The 17,676-nt window shown below is 45.5% G+C and overlaps 1 protein-coding gene and 1 long non-coding RNA gene across 2 annotated transcripts in view; one reads left to right on the top strand and one right to left on the bottom strand.

Moving 5' to 3' along the window:
- Positions 1–4,340, bottom strand: part of LOC146776258 (uncharacterized) — an 858,823-nt gene extending 854,483 nt beyond the window's left edge. The window contains exon 1 of the long non-coding RNA XR_014972116.1: positions 3,987–4,340. This is a non-coding gene — a long non-coding RNA (uncharacterized LOC146776258). The remainder of the gene's footprint in view (positions 1–3,986) is intronic.
- A 1,056-nt stretch (positions 4,341–5,396) lies between these two features.
- Positions 5,397–13,344, top strand: IRX6 (iroquois homeobox 6). The gene is made up of 5 exons (XM_085638116.1): positions 5,397–6,697; positions 7,591–7,845; positions 8,377–8,483; positions 9,443–9,747; positions 11,611–13,344. Exons 1-5 carry the CDS (start codon positions 6,653–6,655, stop codon positions 12,285–12,287), a joined length of 1,389 nt encoding a protein of 462 aa, XP_085494242.1. The 5' UTR covers positions 5,397–6,652; the 3' UTR covers positions 12,288–13,344.
- The last annotated feature ends 4,332 nt before the right edge of the window (positions 13,345–17,676 follow it).

Here is a 17,676-nt window from a genome sequence, read left to right as displayed (position 1 = left end):
CAGAGCTGATGCAACCCAGTCCCAATCCCATCAGGGAGCTCACACTTAAATTCTGCAACCAAAACTTTTGGGGTGTCCTTGGACAGAGGATTAGATCACCGCTCATAGAGAGACACCACTAACCAAGCCCTAGCACAAACAAGACTCAGGGTTGATCTGGTCAGCCATTAGAAGCAGCCCCACCTAACCAATAGATTCAGAAGAGCGGCACGTGCATGTACTGCCAGCCGATGACAGCCACAAGCTCAAGAAGCCAGAAATAAAACAGGACCCAACACCCCACAGAGACCTGGAAGAAGGGATGAAAAACAAACAAGAAAAAAACTAACAGAGCCAAAAGGTAAGCAGGGACTTTTAGTCCATAGATGGAAAGCTAAGGGCGACACCTCTTAGAGGATACAGAAAAACAGGAGGATTCTGGGTAGAAACAGCACTGTGTAGGCAACTGTGGAGTGGAGGAAAGTTCAGCTATGTTTTTTTATCATATAGGCAGCAGTGTGTCCGTCTCCAGAGTGCGGGCATTACTCATCACTGAAGGATTGGAACAAGCGAGAGAAGAGCAAGTGCTAAATTATTAGGATGCTTGATGAGATCTGTGCTCAATTTGTATCTCTTCGGGGACTTTAATTTGCATAATAAATTAAGCTCTGAACAATAACTCATACCACTGCAGTATGATTTGCTTCTTAAATGGCTTTGAAGGAGCAGACAGCACAACGTTTTAGTTTTGTATTGTTTATATAGCAGCATTGGTTCGCATTCTAGGTGCTAAAGCCTGTGCTTTAAATGGAAATATAGAAGTGCAGATACTCACTGTCCGGGTCGGTGTAGACAGCTGCCAAGGGCCTCGCACTCAGCCCACCAGCATGGGTACCAGAACCAGTGCAACACACCACCAAACCTCTTGCATACCTGCTGATCCAACTGAAAGAAAGGTGTCTCCTTGCAATTAGGGTCCATGGGAGGGGCCCCCCTCCCTCGGCCTCTCAGGGATGGTGTTGGGAAGCCTACGGGATGGAGACACTTCCTCTTGTCCCAATTGCAAGGAGACAGATTTTGCAGGTTTCTTTTGCAATTAGGCCTCCTGCCCAGCTACCTCTTCAGAGACTGCGGGACACCCATTGTCCAGCATTTTTGCGCCCCCACGGTTATAACTTTCAACCCACATGCAATTCTCACACCTTCAGCCTGATAAGAGCTTTAAAAGCGGTGCTTGTAGGGGCTGAGAGGAGGAGCTGCAGCCCATGAGGAGTCTGCACGAAGCAGCTCCTGGAGCCCTGAATGTGTCACTTAAGTAAATTAGAGGGGCACCTCACATTCCCTTTTGGCACGGGGCCCCACAAATCCTAGAACTGGCCCTGCTCACTGTATAGAGTACTGTTTGCTCATGACACATGCGACTGCTCTCCCATTAAACACATTGCTGGAGTATGGAAAAGCGCGTACTTTAAAGAAGCGCGCCATTGGGGCACGGAACCCCGGGGTCCCTCCACACCCCCATGGGTCTCTGACTCGATTGGCTGTTCAAGGGTTGCCGAATCATGTCCGGGGGACGAAAGACATCAATTCCGCCGGCTCCGGTTGTGGGGGGGGGGGGGGGGGGGGGGGTTGGGGACCAATTTAGGGCACCTGGCCCAGGTCCTCTTCACCCCCAAAGCTGGGCCGGGAGCGGAGGAGCGTCGTCGAATCTCTCACCCACCCATCCCTTTGAGGTAGAATTCCTGGTTGTGTAATAAGTTGGGCTCGAGATGCGGTAAGGAGACCACATAGATTGCCTTACATCGTCAAGGGGAGTCCTCCTGCATACTCCCTAGGCCAGCACTGAGGGGGAGAGACAGTAGGCTCACTCCAGAGACAATGGGTACACCGGCTGGGGGCAAGGGCGCTAGGTTATACAAGCTAGGGCATGGGGCTGCTGCCCCTGGTTATACCCCATGAGCCCCCTTGAGGCAGCCTGGTGGTGCAGGGGTGGGCCCCTAGATTTGCAGACAAGGAGCAGATGGCAGGGGCACACCTCTCAAGGAAGCAGGTGGGTTGCATCTGCGTGGTTCTCCTCTGGGAGGCGCCAGCCAGAAGGCCCCTTAGTGCTGGATGGATAGATATCATGCGAGAAGCTCATGGACTTGTCTTCTGTATATAAAAATGATTGCAATTTTGCGGATATGATTATGATGCTGAGATGAACATACGTGTAAAATGATTTGAGTAACTTGCATTTTAATGTCAATATATGTTGAATGTTAGATCATGCTTGAAAATGTATTGTCATGTTTAATTGTGATGGTTTTAACAAACATGGCCTCTTTCACCCACAATGCTTACTAGTAAGTCATTGATCCGTGGGGTTGATGGGGGCGGGACCGGGACCAACCTGGGGGGTGCGGGTCCTACTGAGAAGTGCAAGTACTCTGCCTCTCAAACTAAACAAATACAGGTAGAGCACGAGGTGACTTCGTGTTACCAAAAGCACAATCTTCCAGCACTGGGCTTTGCTTTGCCAAATATTTGTTTTCCTACGTTAGATACATTGAACCTTGACAGCAACTCCCAGAATGCATTAGGCTGCTAAATGGATATCCAGAACAGGCGCACCGGTCCTTTGTTACACTGGCCTGCCCTGCTGCTATTACCAATTTCGTACTCATTGAAACTCGACCTCGTAAACTATAATGGAGAGTTGACATTGCGGGGCTCGAGTTCGTGACCTTCACCTAACACCAAGCGTCAGCATCGGAGGAGTAATGAACTCACTGAGCCACCATGTCGCCTTTACAAGCGCTGCACAGTTCTGCAAACAGCTGGATCTGTTAAACACGTCCGTCCTAATGGAAGAACGTGCCCTCTCCCACCACACAAACACGCCAGCCCTGAACTCTAGAGGGGATTCCTCATATATAATAATGACACCACACGGAGCTACTTAATTGAAGCAACCTGCGACGTTTTGAGGGGACTCCTTCTCATTGGTTGTTTATCGGGTTTGTATTTAATGAATCAAAATGTCCTGATGCTGGGTTAACTTCATGCCTCTGTTCCAAATATCATCGAAGACGAGTGAGTAAAGATATAACAAGGACATGGGGTGCGGAAGTAAAAACAGAACAAGAAAAGTAAGAGAAATGGGGGGGGGGGCTGGAAAGAAGTGAAAAACAAAAATGAACTGATCCCATTGAAAAAAAACTGTAAAAATTAGGTAAATACAAAAAATGAATAGAAAAGGAGTGACAAGTGTGGCCGAGGTGAAGTGGAAATTAGGCCAGAAATTACTAAACGTCTTGGAGTTTCGCTTACAAAATGGAGAGTAAAACATAAGGGTGAAGAACAGTTCGACGAGTAACATAAGAAATAAAAAGGAGGATGGAAAATAAAACAAACAAATGTAAGTGAGAGAAAAGTGGTACAATTATATCATGTCAAATATATTGCCATAAATGTGCCTCAGAATTCCCCAAAACCTGCCCCAGCGTGGGGTCTGAAGGCAAAGTCTAATTTAGGAAGTGAGCTATAGAGCCGCTCCTAAGCAGGTTTAAAGTGGGGTTGGGTGGGGGCAGTAGTGCTACCAGTTTTCTCTGGTTCATGCGTGATGTGCTGCTCCACTGCCGGTTCTTTCTTTGAATTCTGGGATTTGTAGTATTGTTCATGCCATTATAAACAGAACTACAAGTCCCAGAAGTCAAGGGGAAAAACCTGCACATCACACATGGTCCTGAGAAACTTGGCTTCTATTGAAAAGGCCCTGCACGCAGAAGGCCCCCAATCCTTCGCACTCCAACCCCCTAAATAACTGTTAGATAAAAGGTCCCCCCTTCACGGGGGGGGCATCGCTTTACGTTACACCACGAGCGGGTTGGTTAGGCTAATGAGTATTCGAAAATGAAGGTGGTCGACCCCAGGGGTCCTCGTCACGTTCCACAGGGGCCCATCATTTAGCGTTACAGCACTAGTTCTATGCGAAGCCTGGCTGTACAGAGGAAAGGTGCCCTCACCTGCCCAGTAGGTAGGGGGTACTCTCGGGAACCCCTCGCCCGACAGAGACTGCGTCGGTGCGTTTCTTGCGATCCATATATTGCACTCTATGATCGGATAATCTGCGCTGCTGCGGCTCTCTCGTAGCTCACTAGCGCCACTCTAAGCCCACCCGTCCAATTCCAGCCATGCTGCGGGAACCGCTCCCAACCCCGGCAGCAGCTCCGCGCTCTCAGGACTGAAGAGTAATATGTATGGCAGAGCGCAGCCTCACTGATACCCAGAGGCGAGCTGTGCGCAGCCCGTCTTAGCAAAACATGGCACCGATGCACCTGACAGGCACGACGGCCATTTTAGACTTCGCCTGTCTATGAAAGACAAACACGAGTGCTCGCTTGGGTCAGTGACGAGTCTCAAGTGCGCTTTCAGTCGTAAAGTTCCCTTGCCGCGTTTTTGAAATTTCTGACAGTTTATAGATATGTGTTTATAGAAAAAAAAATTGAACTTAAAATTCGAGGTGCAAAGAAAAGTAAAATAAAACTGGGTGAACTGCTCTCACCTAATTGTAACAGCATGTGGTGTCGGTTATTTCAATTTGCGTTGCCCAAAAAATATACGTAGAAAACTTTTATATGGCACCCGAGGTGCATAAACCCATGTGAGGTGGCCTTCTTCTGGGAAAGAAAAACGTGAAGTTGATTTTCACACATATTAAAATGTCTAAATAGGGGTTACCGAACCCTTAGGCAGAGAGGGACGAACTTGTCTCCTAGCATTAACTCCAGCTTCCGTGGAAAAAAACTGATATTTACGAGAGAACGCTACTCTGCCCTCATCGATTTTTTTTCGCACTAATTGGGAAAGGAATCCAACGCTTCTGCGAGTAAAGATTTCCAAATCCCCCCTTTCCGCAGCTTCTCACCTCAAAGGCAAGCGTGCAAGGGTGTAAGTTGCTGGTTAAACAAGGGCATTGCCATTTGTTAATTGATGCAATTACGCAGCCCTGGTAATGGGCAGGCTGGTCTCCAGGCAGCCATCAATCACCCTCCCATTGACCTGTCAGAATCTCCAGCCAGTTCTACAGGGACCGCTTCTGGGTCTAATGGAGAAAAATGGATAGCCCATCATCATTAATTACTGGGTACCAACCCCTCCGGCCGGGTGGGGCTTAGGAACACCCAGCTGGCTCTGTTTGGTTATTAGCCTGCTGTCTTTTTCTGTGGCCGAGGTTAACACAACGCGCCTCCTGGGTGAGAGGAGGCGGGGCGCGGAGATCATCACGCGCCTTGGGAAATGTTGTTTTCATTTCTCAAGGCCTCGGGGACACGAGGATGTAAGACTGTTGGCCATTTGCAAAAGGGACACATGCTTTATATGTACAAAAGGTCTGTTTATTGCTTCAGCCCTATCGCTTTCTGTCTGAATTTCCTTTCTGTGTACCGGGTTTATCAACATACATCCGTGCCTGTCCCGTGCTAATAAAAGGTGCGACGCTTTTATTCGAAGCCAGTGACATCAATAACATTGCACCTCCCTCTCCATTCAGAGTAGGAAGCAGAATGATGCGAGTCTAGTGTTCTTTGTAGAAAATGAAAGTTAAGTGGCACCACGCTGTGAAATTTAAACACAGAAAAGCAGAAATAGCTGATAAAGTGAATTGTGCAAATTCCCTGCTTGACAATAACAAAAACTATTTCTACCTGCTCTCCAATTTATGTTTTTTTTGGCTAGCACAGGGGGTGATTTTACATCATCGCAATCCACCGATCTCTTAATTAGTTGTCATTAGCACCAAAATGCAAAAGACAAGAGGTGTGGCGTGTTCACCTGTGCCTGTGGCCAACGGGACACCAGGCATTCACTGGGACCCGACTGTAAACTGACATGCCCAGTGCAGACACACGACCGTCATGGAATCACAGAGATGACAGGTGCTCTGGAAAATAAAAACATCCCTCAATCACCCACGCGAACATATTAAAAGGAATGAATTTGCGAAGCAATTCACGCTGCCTGCCTCCTCGCTGAAGAACAACGGAGGTTTTTTGATTGCCAGCTACGTTTAATGGACTGAGTCGTGTCTGAACCCCCAAACCCCCCTTCTTTTTTTTCCCAAATATAATTTGCTGGGTTTAAAAAAAACGAGAGAGCAAGCAGGAAGCCTTGCAGGTCCCTTGCCTTTGACGTGCATCAGAGCACAACATTAAAACAACATGAAACAAGTGTTGGGCGCATCTCAGAATATTAGATGTGGAATATGATTGGCAAAGACATTATTATATCCAGGCTGCCCTGTCGGTTCGGGATTAGTATGACGTCACTTTGATACTCTTCCACGGGGCGAAGGCAAAAAGAAGTACACAGGCTGCAAATAATACAACAAGCCGGCTCCCTGCACTGCCAGCCGTGCGGGTTGGTGGTGTTACCCCTCTCTTGCCTATGCCAAAGTCTCTGTTTTACTGTTTTACCATTGTCAAGGCACAGGGAGGGGGATCTTGGCTTCCAGCTCCGAGCCGCGTGCCCGAGTCGGCTGCTTAAGTGCAGTCATCTATAATTGAGCAAAAAAAAAGGGGCCATATGCGGAATTGTGTGTGTGAAGGTGCGTCTGGAGCAGGTTAGCCTTTCATCGATCGGGGAGAAATATTGCCTTATGGTGGAAAAAAGAAGAAAAGCCTGAGGTGCAGTGATGTCCTTCTCACAGTTTGGCTACCCTTACAGCAGCACTTCCCAGGTAAGCTCGCGCCTCCGTCGCCTGCTGACAGCTGCTGAGCCTGCCCTGGGTGCGTGGTGCTGCTGATTCTGTGATGCTTTGGGTGTGCGCGTGATCACTGCGCCTTCCTGTGCTAGCCCTGGCCGCGTGCGGGGGTACCCCCGGTGCCCTGAGCCTGCTGCCTTCACCCCACGGCTGCCACGGACCTGGCACTGAGCTCTCCCGTTAAACCTCTGTTTGCGGGGTCAGTAGCTGAGTGGGCACTGCCGCGTTTAACTCTTTATTGCCTGCCGCTGAGGTCTGCGTGTTCATCCAAGTTTCTGAACTGCCCGGCACATGTTTCGATCTCACAGTCTCGCGCTGCGTTTCTTGGAGCCTTGCGTTTTATTTTGCAGATTGTGTCCATTTTAAAGTGAATTAACCCGGACAGCTGGCGCTCACACACTGTCGCAATGCATAATTCAGCGCTCGGTAGGTTTAGCAGAGAGATTCTACAGCGGGGCGCCTCGATAGGAAAGATTTCCCTCACAGGAGTTGGAGCTAGGGATCCTCGGGGGCTTCAAGGCTCAAAGACTTTTAGTGACTGTGATTGCTGGGTCAAGGTTTGCAGATGAGGTGGGCTTTTTATGCACTTCCATAATAAAAACCGCTCTGGCGACACTGCTGTTCCTCTTTAATTCTAACAAAATCGGAGTGTGATAGCTCTTGCATCTCTTGGCAAGCAGGGACAACACCATCTATTATAAGTCCAAACTTAAAAAATAAAATAAAATGCATGTTTCAATTTATTGAGTCTCAAAAAAGTTTGGGAACTTTAGTAGAGACGTCTTTGTTTCACAGTAGTTTGTTTGCCCTTGTGTCTGTTTTATTATCATGCACACCGCAAAAGCAATGGCTAACATTTTTCGTTATAGTTTTTTGTAGCTGCCAACCCCAGCACAAGCTGCTGTGAGTCTGCGTCCAGGTCGCCTCCGGACGGTTCGACGGGGTCCAGTCCGGCTGCCACGCTCTGCTGCTCGCCCTATGAGAACCGGCTGTTGGCCGGCGCCAGGACGGAGCTCAGCGCCGCCCTGGGCAGGTACAGCGCCCCGTACACGGCGGCCGCCAGCCAGGGGTATGCCAACTACCTGCCGTACGGCTCCGAGGCGCCCACGCTGTACACGGCGCTGGTGAGTACTGCGTGCGTCTGACCCCCCGAGCGCGCTTCTTCAGACCATGTGCGGGCTGAAAAGGGCGGGTTATATGAACACACACACCGGGCAATGGAAGTTAACTCCCGCAGGAAGCTGAGCTTGTTCCAGCGTCTGACAGGAAGTGGCGGGGCATACTTAGGTAGTTGTAAATGTTACTGTCTGCTATTAGCTCTATATTTTGGTTTAGGCGCCTTGACGCCCACTGGGCATAGTTGCGCATTATAAATAATATTTCATTCATTCATTCACTGTACAACAAGTATTTATAGACTTGTATCTATTTGTACTTGTAGGCCCCTGAGCAGTGCTGAAAACTGGTGGCTTTGTAAAAAGGTACTTTGGGCAACAAATAACCCACAAGAACACACTTTGTTGCACTAAATGAAAAGTTGCTCTGTCCCGATTCCGCACACTGTAAGAAGCGGGCCGGAGCAGGCTGCGTCAGGGCGCTGCTCTTTCTGGAAGTCTTGTCAGCGCGGATCTTAACTGCCGCAGCTTCTCTTGCAGACCCCGCAGTATGAGGTGAAAGACGGCGGCTCCCTCCACCCGGGTATTGGCCAGTCTGCTGCCTACTACTCTTACGACCACACCCTCGGCCACTACCAGTATGACAGGTGAGTCCCACCGCGCCCTTTGACCCTCCCTTCTGCTTCTGCAATGCGAGGGCGACTACAGCAGCTGACACCTACTGTCCACCACAGGCCCAATGAACACGTTGTTAGTTCCTCGAGGTGGCCTGGGGTCTTGGTAATGGCTATGAATAGTGCAGCAGGCGCAGTGCCACCGGCCCCAGGAGTTTAATAGGGGCGCGATAATCAAATTAAAGCTCTATTTTTGGAATCAGGGGGGGGGGGGGGGGGAGTTGTTGTCACTGTCATTGCCTCGTTTACCTAAGCACTTCGGGGGAACTTTTTATGCCTAACTCGTTTGTTAACAACACACCAACGTATACAATTATATATTACACAAAAGGCAGCTACATGCTATGAACGGCCGATAAGTACAGGAACTACATTTGACTGGAAGATAGTGTGCTAGAACTCTGTACAACCCGTACTGTGCTTTTTGATAACTTACTTCAAAGTAAAGGTACGAGGTTATTCTTCCGGAAACCCAACACCATCTGCTATACCACATGAATGCATGTGTTTCTGCATTCGTCAGATGCATGCACCAAACTAATATAACTGATTATATAATGTACACATTACTGTTACGTGTGCACTTAGTGGATGGCAAATTACTCCTATGTCTGTGAACTGGATTGTTAAATATCTGTGCGCTTAATGTATTCGAGTGCAGTTAACTGATATGTGTGCATTTTGTGGTGGGTGCACTTAAATTACGTGAACACTTGTTTTTATACTTTACTACATGAGTGCACTTAACCAATATGTGTGCATTTAAATTGCATGTGTTGCCTAAACTAGTATGTGTGCACCCTTTTAAGTTGTCTTTTTTTAATTAATGGAAGGTCATACGTATTATTTTGACACGTGGGGCTCTCCTTGCTAGTGGGCACCCCTTCAGTGGCAGGTGGTCTCATGATCCATGTACGTCATGTCCTTGGTAGGTACGGGGCGATGGATTTCAGCAGTTCTGCTAGACGTAAGAACGCCACGCGGGAGACCACCAGCACCCTTAAGACCTGGCTCTACGAGCACCGCAAGAACCCCTACCCCACCAAGGGCGAGAAGATCATGCTGGCCATCATCACCAAGATGACCCTCACCCAGGTCTCCACCTGGTTCGCCAACGCACGGCGGCGGCTTAAGAAGGAGAACAAGATGACCTGGGCCCCGAAGAATAAAGCGGGGGATGAGAGGAAAGAGGGCCCGGGGGACGAGGAGGACTACTGCACTGAAAACAAAGACGAGGGTAAGATAAATGGGGGACCGAGGGGGTGCTCAGTGCCACTTTTACACCATAGAGTCCTGGCGTGCACCAATCCGCACAGCTGAGGAGGTATGGCATCCGGTACTGGGAGTGAACTTTCACCCAGGAAGCACAACATGTGCTTCCGGGTTCACGCAGCCATGGCGGCGTCAGGGCGTTTCACACCTTTCATGCTGAAAAGGCCCAGCCATCTCCCCGGTTGACTCCTTTGGAATGATGGAAGTGCTCAGAGCCTGAAGCTTTAACTAAAGGCAGGCCCGGGGCATCCTGGTAGGCTTTATTTCCCACAACATATGCTCACACTATGCTAGTAAATACAGCGTTCTTTGTAATTGTATTTTTATAGCGCTTACTGTCCCTGATGAAGCAATGACGCTCTTCTTTATGCCAAGATGCACGCTGCTCCGAAACCCAAGATTTGCATTTTGTCCAGTGTTATATGTTATTGGTGGCTGGAATTAGTCGTTTGTGCTCAAGCAAAGCATTCCATGCATTCATGGCAGTTTCTTTGTAGTAGATTAAAGTAACAGAAGTTGCGTGTGATAATAAGTGGAGAAAGGGGGGCATGTGAGTCCATGCAGATATTTGTTGGGGTTTATAGCAAGAGGAGATTGGGCAGTGTTAGAATGTAAGGTTATCACTTTCCAAAAGGTAGAGGTTGTGATATTTAAAATGTGTTGTGGAAAATTTGCAGGAATATATTAATAGCTGTTAAGGCAAACGCACATGACTTACATATGTGGTGCTCAGAGAGAGAAGGCATGCAGACGATGGACAGGAAGGTGATGATAATTTAAAAGGAAAATACATTATTAGAGATTAAGGAAAACATACATGTGATTTAGAAAACGTGGTGCTCAGAGAGAAGAGGCATGCAGCGGACGGAAAGGAAGGAGAGAGTGATCTGAAATAAAATAAAGGAGGTGAGACCATGAGAAGTTCTAAAGAAAGATCAGTTTTTTAATTCCAGATTTGAATTATTCATTTGTTTTAATGCTATATTATTTTATTAGTATGTGTCACTGGAATATGCACCAAATAAATTCAGGGGGGCCCAAGACATTAACCTGAAATGGCCCTCTTTATCTGTATAGAGTCTGGACCCAAGGGAAAAACTCCCTGTGTCCATCCCCAAGGGTTGACACTATGATGTGTGTGAGCTCCAAGAAACCCCTTAATCCCTGACTTGAATGTATAGCACATAATTTGTATATCTGATCCGTACAGAATCATGCTCCCTGCCAGCGTTCTTTCTGTCAGTGAAGCTGTTTATATTCTGCATCTAAAGAGTGCCTTTTTGTGTATATGTGCTTGTGTTTTTGTGTGTGTCTGACTGTGACTCTGCGTGTTAGATCACGTGTTTATGCATATTAATCTGTCTGTACTTGTGTTTTTACACACTGCATTGTGTCCATATCTGTGTGTCAGTATTTGAATATGCGTTTGTCAATTTGTGTGCCTAATTGATTGTATGTGTGTGTCTGAGTGTCGGTGAGCATTTAAGTGGAATTGTTTTGTAGGTGGAGATGGGACAGTTAATCTGGTGGACGATGTGCGGTTAAATAAATTCCCATTCCAGTACTGGCGGTGGGTAGACAAGGATATATCTTAAATACATAAAATACAGGTGGCTCCACATCCCCAGTCTCCGCCTGCTTGTAAGGGCAACTTTTGGTACTGATTTAAATCCAAGGCCCGTGGTTTACGAACTTCTCAAAGAGCAAAAGACACACACCCACCACAGTGGATGGAAATCACAAATCTAAATACTAGCACTCTCAAAAGAGATCTCTGTATAAATGCCTTATTTGACACTGTTTATATTGCTGTGTTGTTTCTGTGCAGATTTCAAAGTCTGCAAAGACGAAAAGGAGCTGAGGCTAAGCGACCTGGAGGACTTTGATGAAGGAGAGGCAGAGAAAATCGAAAACAGTCTGAAGAATGCACAGCAAGGCACACCTTCAAGCATGAACGCAGAGAAAGGGCAGCCTGAGAAATGTGACTGCAGCATGACACCTCCTTGCAGTTTCCAGGGAGTGGCTTGCAGTAAAGTCACCCCAGCATCACCAAGAGGAGACTTCTTGGAGGGCCTGCTGGCCAAGCCATCTTCTTTAGCAGATAGCTCGGCCCCAATGCAACTTTTTGATCCCACAGAGAAGCCCCGCATCTGGTCATTGGCTCACACGGCTGGGGCTAACATCATAGTGAGCGCCCCCAACCATGAACCCAAGGCAGTGAGCCCCGACTGCCTGCATGGAAGGGCAAAACCCCCAGTTTCTGAACAGTGCAGCGACGTCAGGCCTCATTCTAGCGGGAAGACCCAAGTCAGCCATGAAGGCCTATTAGATGAACTGCCTCAGTCAGCCAAGATTTTCAGAACAACTTCTTTCAACGTGCAGTCTTTGCAGCTAAGCTGTGCCCCCTACCCAGTACTGGGAGAGACCTGTCAGTATTCCTCCGCAGCAGAAGGGAGCTGGACCTCCATGTTTCTGTGCAAGCTCATGGGTGAGAACAACTGTTGACTACTTCTGTTGAACAAAGGCCTCTTCCAGATAAAGCTATTTATTCCTTTGTGTAGATTTATTCTTCCTACCCATGCACAGGCATAGCTCTCTTCCTATGCCACCCATCATCTATAGATGTTATGCCAACAACTCTGATCTTTGAAACATCTGCTAGGCCCAAGCAATGCCACTGAATCTCTCAAAGCCAGGTGGGACTAATCTGAGCAAAGCGAACAAGTAACGCCGTGGAGCATAACTAGCGAAAATCAAGTTGTTGAAAGGTGTCTATATATATATAGAAAATATTTTTCTCAGAGACACAATCAATGCATTTTGTGGATTGCAAACACAATCACCCCTTAGCGTTGCCTGCATGCAGGCTGAATGGGAATACATTGTGACTTTGGGGTAATGGAGCCTAGTGAAGCTGTGTTTTGTTCAGAGGAGAGTGACTAAAACGGGTTTTAATTCTGCGCTGAAGCAATGTTATAGGCAGACACTTTTTATTGGCTGCTCATTAACCTGCCTAATCTCAATATGATTTTTTTCCCTTGAAAATATGTGTAATTGGAGTTTTTTTTAGATGATTGTGCTTTGAAATGTTGTGATTCTTAATATATTTCTCTTGTCCATTGCATAAACTGTTTCCCTACCTGTGCCCTGGAACAACATATATGTACTGTGTACACAGACAAACGAACAGCTTCCCATCTGTCAGGCAGCACTAGTGCCCTGCTCCAGTAAAAGGTGGTAAACTGGGAACTTCCTGGTGTCCGTTGATCACTATAATGGTGTTCCCAATCATGAGAAATTGTAGCAGCCTGCCATAATATGAAATAAATTAATATTTAATCCTAAATGCTTTTGAATTTATCATTCATGTTTTACTTCTAAACTGGTTGGCATTCATACATTCAATGATTTCTTGGAGAACTCCATAAACATCACACAGATGAATGTATGATTTTTAATTGCTTTCCCAAAGTTTTTTTTTATTGTTTCATCCTACTTTCTAAAATCTAGTTCCTGACTTCTCAGCATTCTTTCTACTCTGCTCTTCTTACAGTTGTGTTCCCTGCTAAGACTAAAATCCTCAAAAATGGAGGCGCTCATACTTTGGGCTCCCGGTTTTATGGTATTTTTTTTTTAAACATTTCCATCTGTATTTGTCCATATTTATTTTTGGGATATCTTATTGGTGTTTATCCATATTTATTTTGTGTTTTGAGAATAAATGGAAACATAAAATTGTATATTTCCACATTTATTTAACTCTTAGACGTGCATTCATATGTGGATGCCTGTTGCGTTTTAGCTAGTTAAGCAGCAACATATAACGAAACAAACCCACAGGTACATATTAGCGTTATGCTACAAATATATGTTCATAAATGCCTGTATGTAAAGAAATCTCATCCTGTGTTTTAACTCCCCATGCGGTCTCTCTGCTCAGCTTTTGCCTGGAGTTCATGTAAGACCGCAAGGAGATTCTCTCATAAGAACCACAATTTTCAGTATTTTTCCACTTTCAAAAATAGATAGACAGGAAACACGCTGTTTTCTGCCTGTAATTACCTGTAAAAATCAGCAAAAAGGGGAAACTGGGAGCCTTACTGATACTATGGGCAGTACTTTTCAAGGTGTCCTCCACTAGGCACCAGTCTAACTGCACCTGTGCAGTGCTGTCCACCATCTTATCCAGGATCGGTGCCGCATACCACCTGTACCACAGCTCTCTGTTATTAGCAGAACCCCAAGGCCAGGAATAGAAGGCACGAAGATGAGGCTAAAATCCCTTCACCCTAAAAGATCCACATACCCATTACCCGTGTGGTTTTATGCAAGCCAATGCCACAAGACTTGTCTCCTTTAAGTGTCATAAATGTACGTTAGTTCAAAATAGGAATAATCCACTTTGTTTACATGTTTTAGCTTTTACTTCTCTTCCCGAATATAATTCTATGCACTGACAACAACCTCCCCCAGAAATGTATTATTTGATATTCGTTATAATCATTAGTATTAATGATATTAGCTAAGTATTATAGAAAAAGCTCAAGAAATTACACGGGGTGTCAATATTTGCATTACTGTATATTTCAGCTGTGATTATTTTACAATCATACAGAATTCAGCCAATTGAATGTTCTGATTGCTTTAAATATTTGAATTGTTCTTGATAGACCCAGGAGGCTAGCGAGTGAACTGGGTTTCAGACTGTGGGGCTAAGAATTCAAACCTGAGGAATGCAAAGGAAGATTTCAAATCAGAATTGAGACCTGTGGAGTGCACCTCGAAAACACACTAAAATGCTACCTCTGTGGTCTATGCTACTTTAGTCGCAGTTTGTGTTTCTTTTAGCATCCTTTGTAGAATAATGAGATTGTATCAGCCAATCAGAGGGCTTAGAATGTGGCCACTGACTACTGTAATTTGTCTGAATTCCATGTCCAGACCCATTGTGGAGTGGGTCGTGAATCCGATGGTGACAGTACTTTGTGGACGTTTGGTGTTTTTGAATTTGGATAATAGCTTTATAGCTCAGACGCTGTTGAGATCTAGCAGCTATCAATTGCCCTCCCCCTCAGCATGCAGCCTTCCCTTTTGCCACTTTCACAGATCAGTTATTAAAAATTAGCTAACACCCTGAGCTTAAGGCAGCAACTCTTAATTATTTGTTTTATAATTAAATTTGTGACGCTGAAGGAAAACGTTCTTCAAATTTCGCAGCATTGTTTTTTGTATATTTGATAAAGGTGTTAACCCTGGTGTAATCCATGCAGAGGAATCCCCTTTCAATCTGCAGGATGATAAATGCCACAGCATTGGGAGTAGTTTTAAAACCCATGCACGTAGCATGAAATAGACGCAAGATAAGTAGAGCAATCACTGCAGAGAGTCTGTCTGCGCTGGCACAGTCTCTTGTGGATTGTTAATTTAATTATTCATTTGTTTTCTTCTCCACTGCCAGGTTGCCAATAGCTACATCTCACCACTACTTGTTAGGTGGTCATTCTTAAGCAGAGGCTCAAAATCGGTGACTGGTAATCCCTGTCTGTTTCCCGTATTATTAGGATCCACCTTGGGTACAGAGGCTGGTTGGTGGGGTTTCGTCCTCTCCTGAATGGGAGTGAGGTCAGCGATGGTCCCTGGAGGGATTGCTCATGGTCAAGTACCTTTTTAAACAAAGAGTTCTTCTTGTAAAAGTTCTAGCTCTGCAAATTCCTTAATTGGAAGGTCTTGAATTTCCTGATTTGCTTGTCCGGTGCTTTGAATGTTTTGTGTCGTTCTTGGTTGGTATTGGGTGCTTTCCATACCACTCATGGGGCCTCGTGTGTTTTCTGGGTGGTCTGCTGCATTACTTATATAGCGCTTCTACCCCTGGCAAGGGTGTGAAGCTTCCAAATGTACATTAGATTCCAGGGTGCCTCTTAGAGTGCATGGTTGCGGGGGTGTCGTTTGTGCTTACACCATTATAGAACATGTTGCGTGAAGTGCTTGAACTGCGAACAACGCGGAGGAAGCAAAGGGCATCTAATATTACTGTGCATAAGCATGAGGTTTAGCAGAGTGTGTGAAAACAGGCTCCATGGTGCATGCAGGTACTTACTCATTTTAGAATGGACAGTATCAAATGTAGGACCTGTCCTTAAAATACATCTGGTGCGTCCACTAATGGAGCCAACTTAGTAGCATCAAAAGACCCTACTCATTGGAGGCAATGTTAAAGTACCAAGGATATAATATATGTAGTCTACAAAGACGTAATTGAGTATTCTACTGGTGATACACCTGATGGGGTTGCCCCTATGATTCTTCAACACGTAGGCAACGGAAGAAAATACAGTTTCATATGTTTTTTTTTATATTGATGTATAACGTGTCTGGTTGCTTCAGTTGCTGTTTTTATATAACCAGTAGCACCTTCCTGCTTTGATTTACAGATCATTCGTCCTAAAATATCCAAACACTCATATGTCACAAGTAGACCCAAAAGTAAATATTTGATAACTGGCTGTCTAGAATTCACCCCACATGAAAGTTTGTGGCAAACGTGAAAGAATTCCTGACTTATTCCTGGGGTGGTTCACGTTTTGTAGATGTCTGGAGTGTGTGTGGGGGTATATGTGTGTGTGTGAGTGTTTTCTGCATCTGTATCTGGATGTATGTGCATCTACGTGTCTATCTGCCAGTTTGTGCCTGATTATACGTTTGTTTGTATGTTAGATGTGTGCACCTATAACAATAGGCGTTTGCATTCCAGCCAACATGATTATGTTTGTGTGTGTGATGATGCACATACTCCTGGCAACACATGTTTACCTTTGTTAAACAGGTCTAGGAATCAGGCATTATGGAATGAGTGAAGCGATCTGTAAAATTTGGAAAAGTACAATAATCTAAGAGCCTTCTTTCAACATTTGTTAATGAAAATTTGTATTTGCGAGAGGGGTCTGTGGTTGAAAAAAGTGGCATGATTTAATGTCTACAACACCACAGAAAGAGAACTGTCACAAAGACATGTCTTGAAAGGCGCACCTTAACCTGACATGTAGCAGAGCTTTTATAGCCCATGCTGCTAAAATGAGCTACATGAAGATAGATGTGCTCCTTTACGAATGTTGTGCAAGAATATCTTCTAAAAAATAGCTACCTTTTGTACAAGAATATCTTCTGAAAAAAAATACCTACCTAGAAAAAATGTGTATTGGGAACCAACAGCATTTTGTGGATCTGTTACTACAACAATTCACAGAATGTAGGCCAACTTTGTTCCTCTCCCACAAGATGTTCTAATAACACTTGAAACCTCGAGCTCTAAAAAGCATTAGTTGGATTCGATCCTGCATACATTAGTTAAAATCAAAAGTAGAGTCTCCCTCAGTGTTTACAATAAGCATTGCTTCTCCTTTCATATGCTGATGAGCGTGGGGGAGGGCGGTGCATCCTCATTTTGGAAACAGTCTGTTGTTAATTGAATCTGCGAGGGTCCCTGATCAGAAAATTCTAAGTAGAAAAGCGGTATTCCATTAATAATTACTATTACTAATTAACACTGAGATACACTGGCATTCTCTTTTTTTAAAACTCCATGTTTTAAATCATTTTCAGTTTCAATTTCATGCAAATGTATGTTCTGTCAGCTCCGGTGCCTACACTTGCATTCTCCTGGGGTCAGTTTGGTGTTGCCAAAGCTGGCCTAAAAGACTAGGTTCAGCCGAGTCTAAAGTAAGCTGATAGTTCATGTGCAAAACACTGGAATCAACCTGGCCTGAGAAGAGATGTATTGCATTAAGATGCTACACAGTGGTGCATTTTGCATCACCCATGGCCATCCAGAGGACTACAAACTTAGACCCAAGACCAAAGTGGGAATAAAGAGCTTTGGTCTTACTTGCTTGCCATC

Source organism: Triturus cristatus, chromosome 12, assembly GCF_964204655.1.
Source record: "Triturus cristatus chromosome 12, aTriCri1.1, whole genome shotgun sequence".
NCBI classification, from domain to species: domain Eukaryota; kingdom Metazoa; phylum Chordata; class Amphibia; order Caudata; family Salamandridae; genus Triturus; species Triturus cristatus.
This window is presented reverse-complemented; position numbering and strand designations above follow the sequence as displayed.

Excerpts from the sequence above, each read along its gene's own strand:
- IRX6 (XM_085638116.1), top strand. The coding sequence starts at position 6,653 with ATGTCCTTCTCACAGTTTGGCTACCCTTACAGCAGCACTTCCCAG. Across the intron at positions 6,698-7,590 it reads CTTACAGCAGCACTTCCCAG|TTTTTTGTAGCTGCCAACCC; the intron begins GTAAGCTCGCGC and ends TTTTCGTTATAG. Across the intron at positions 8,484-9,442 it reads GGCCACTACCAGTATGACAG|GTACGGGGCGATGGATTTCA; the intron begins GTGAGTCCCACC and ends TGTCCTTGGTAG.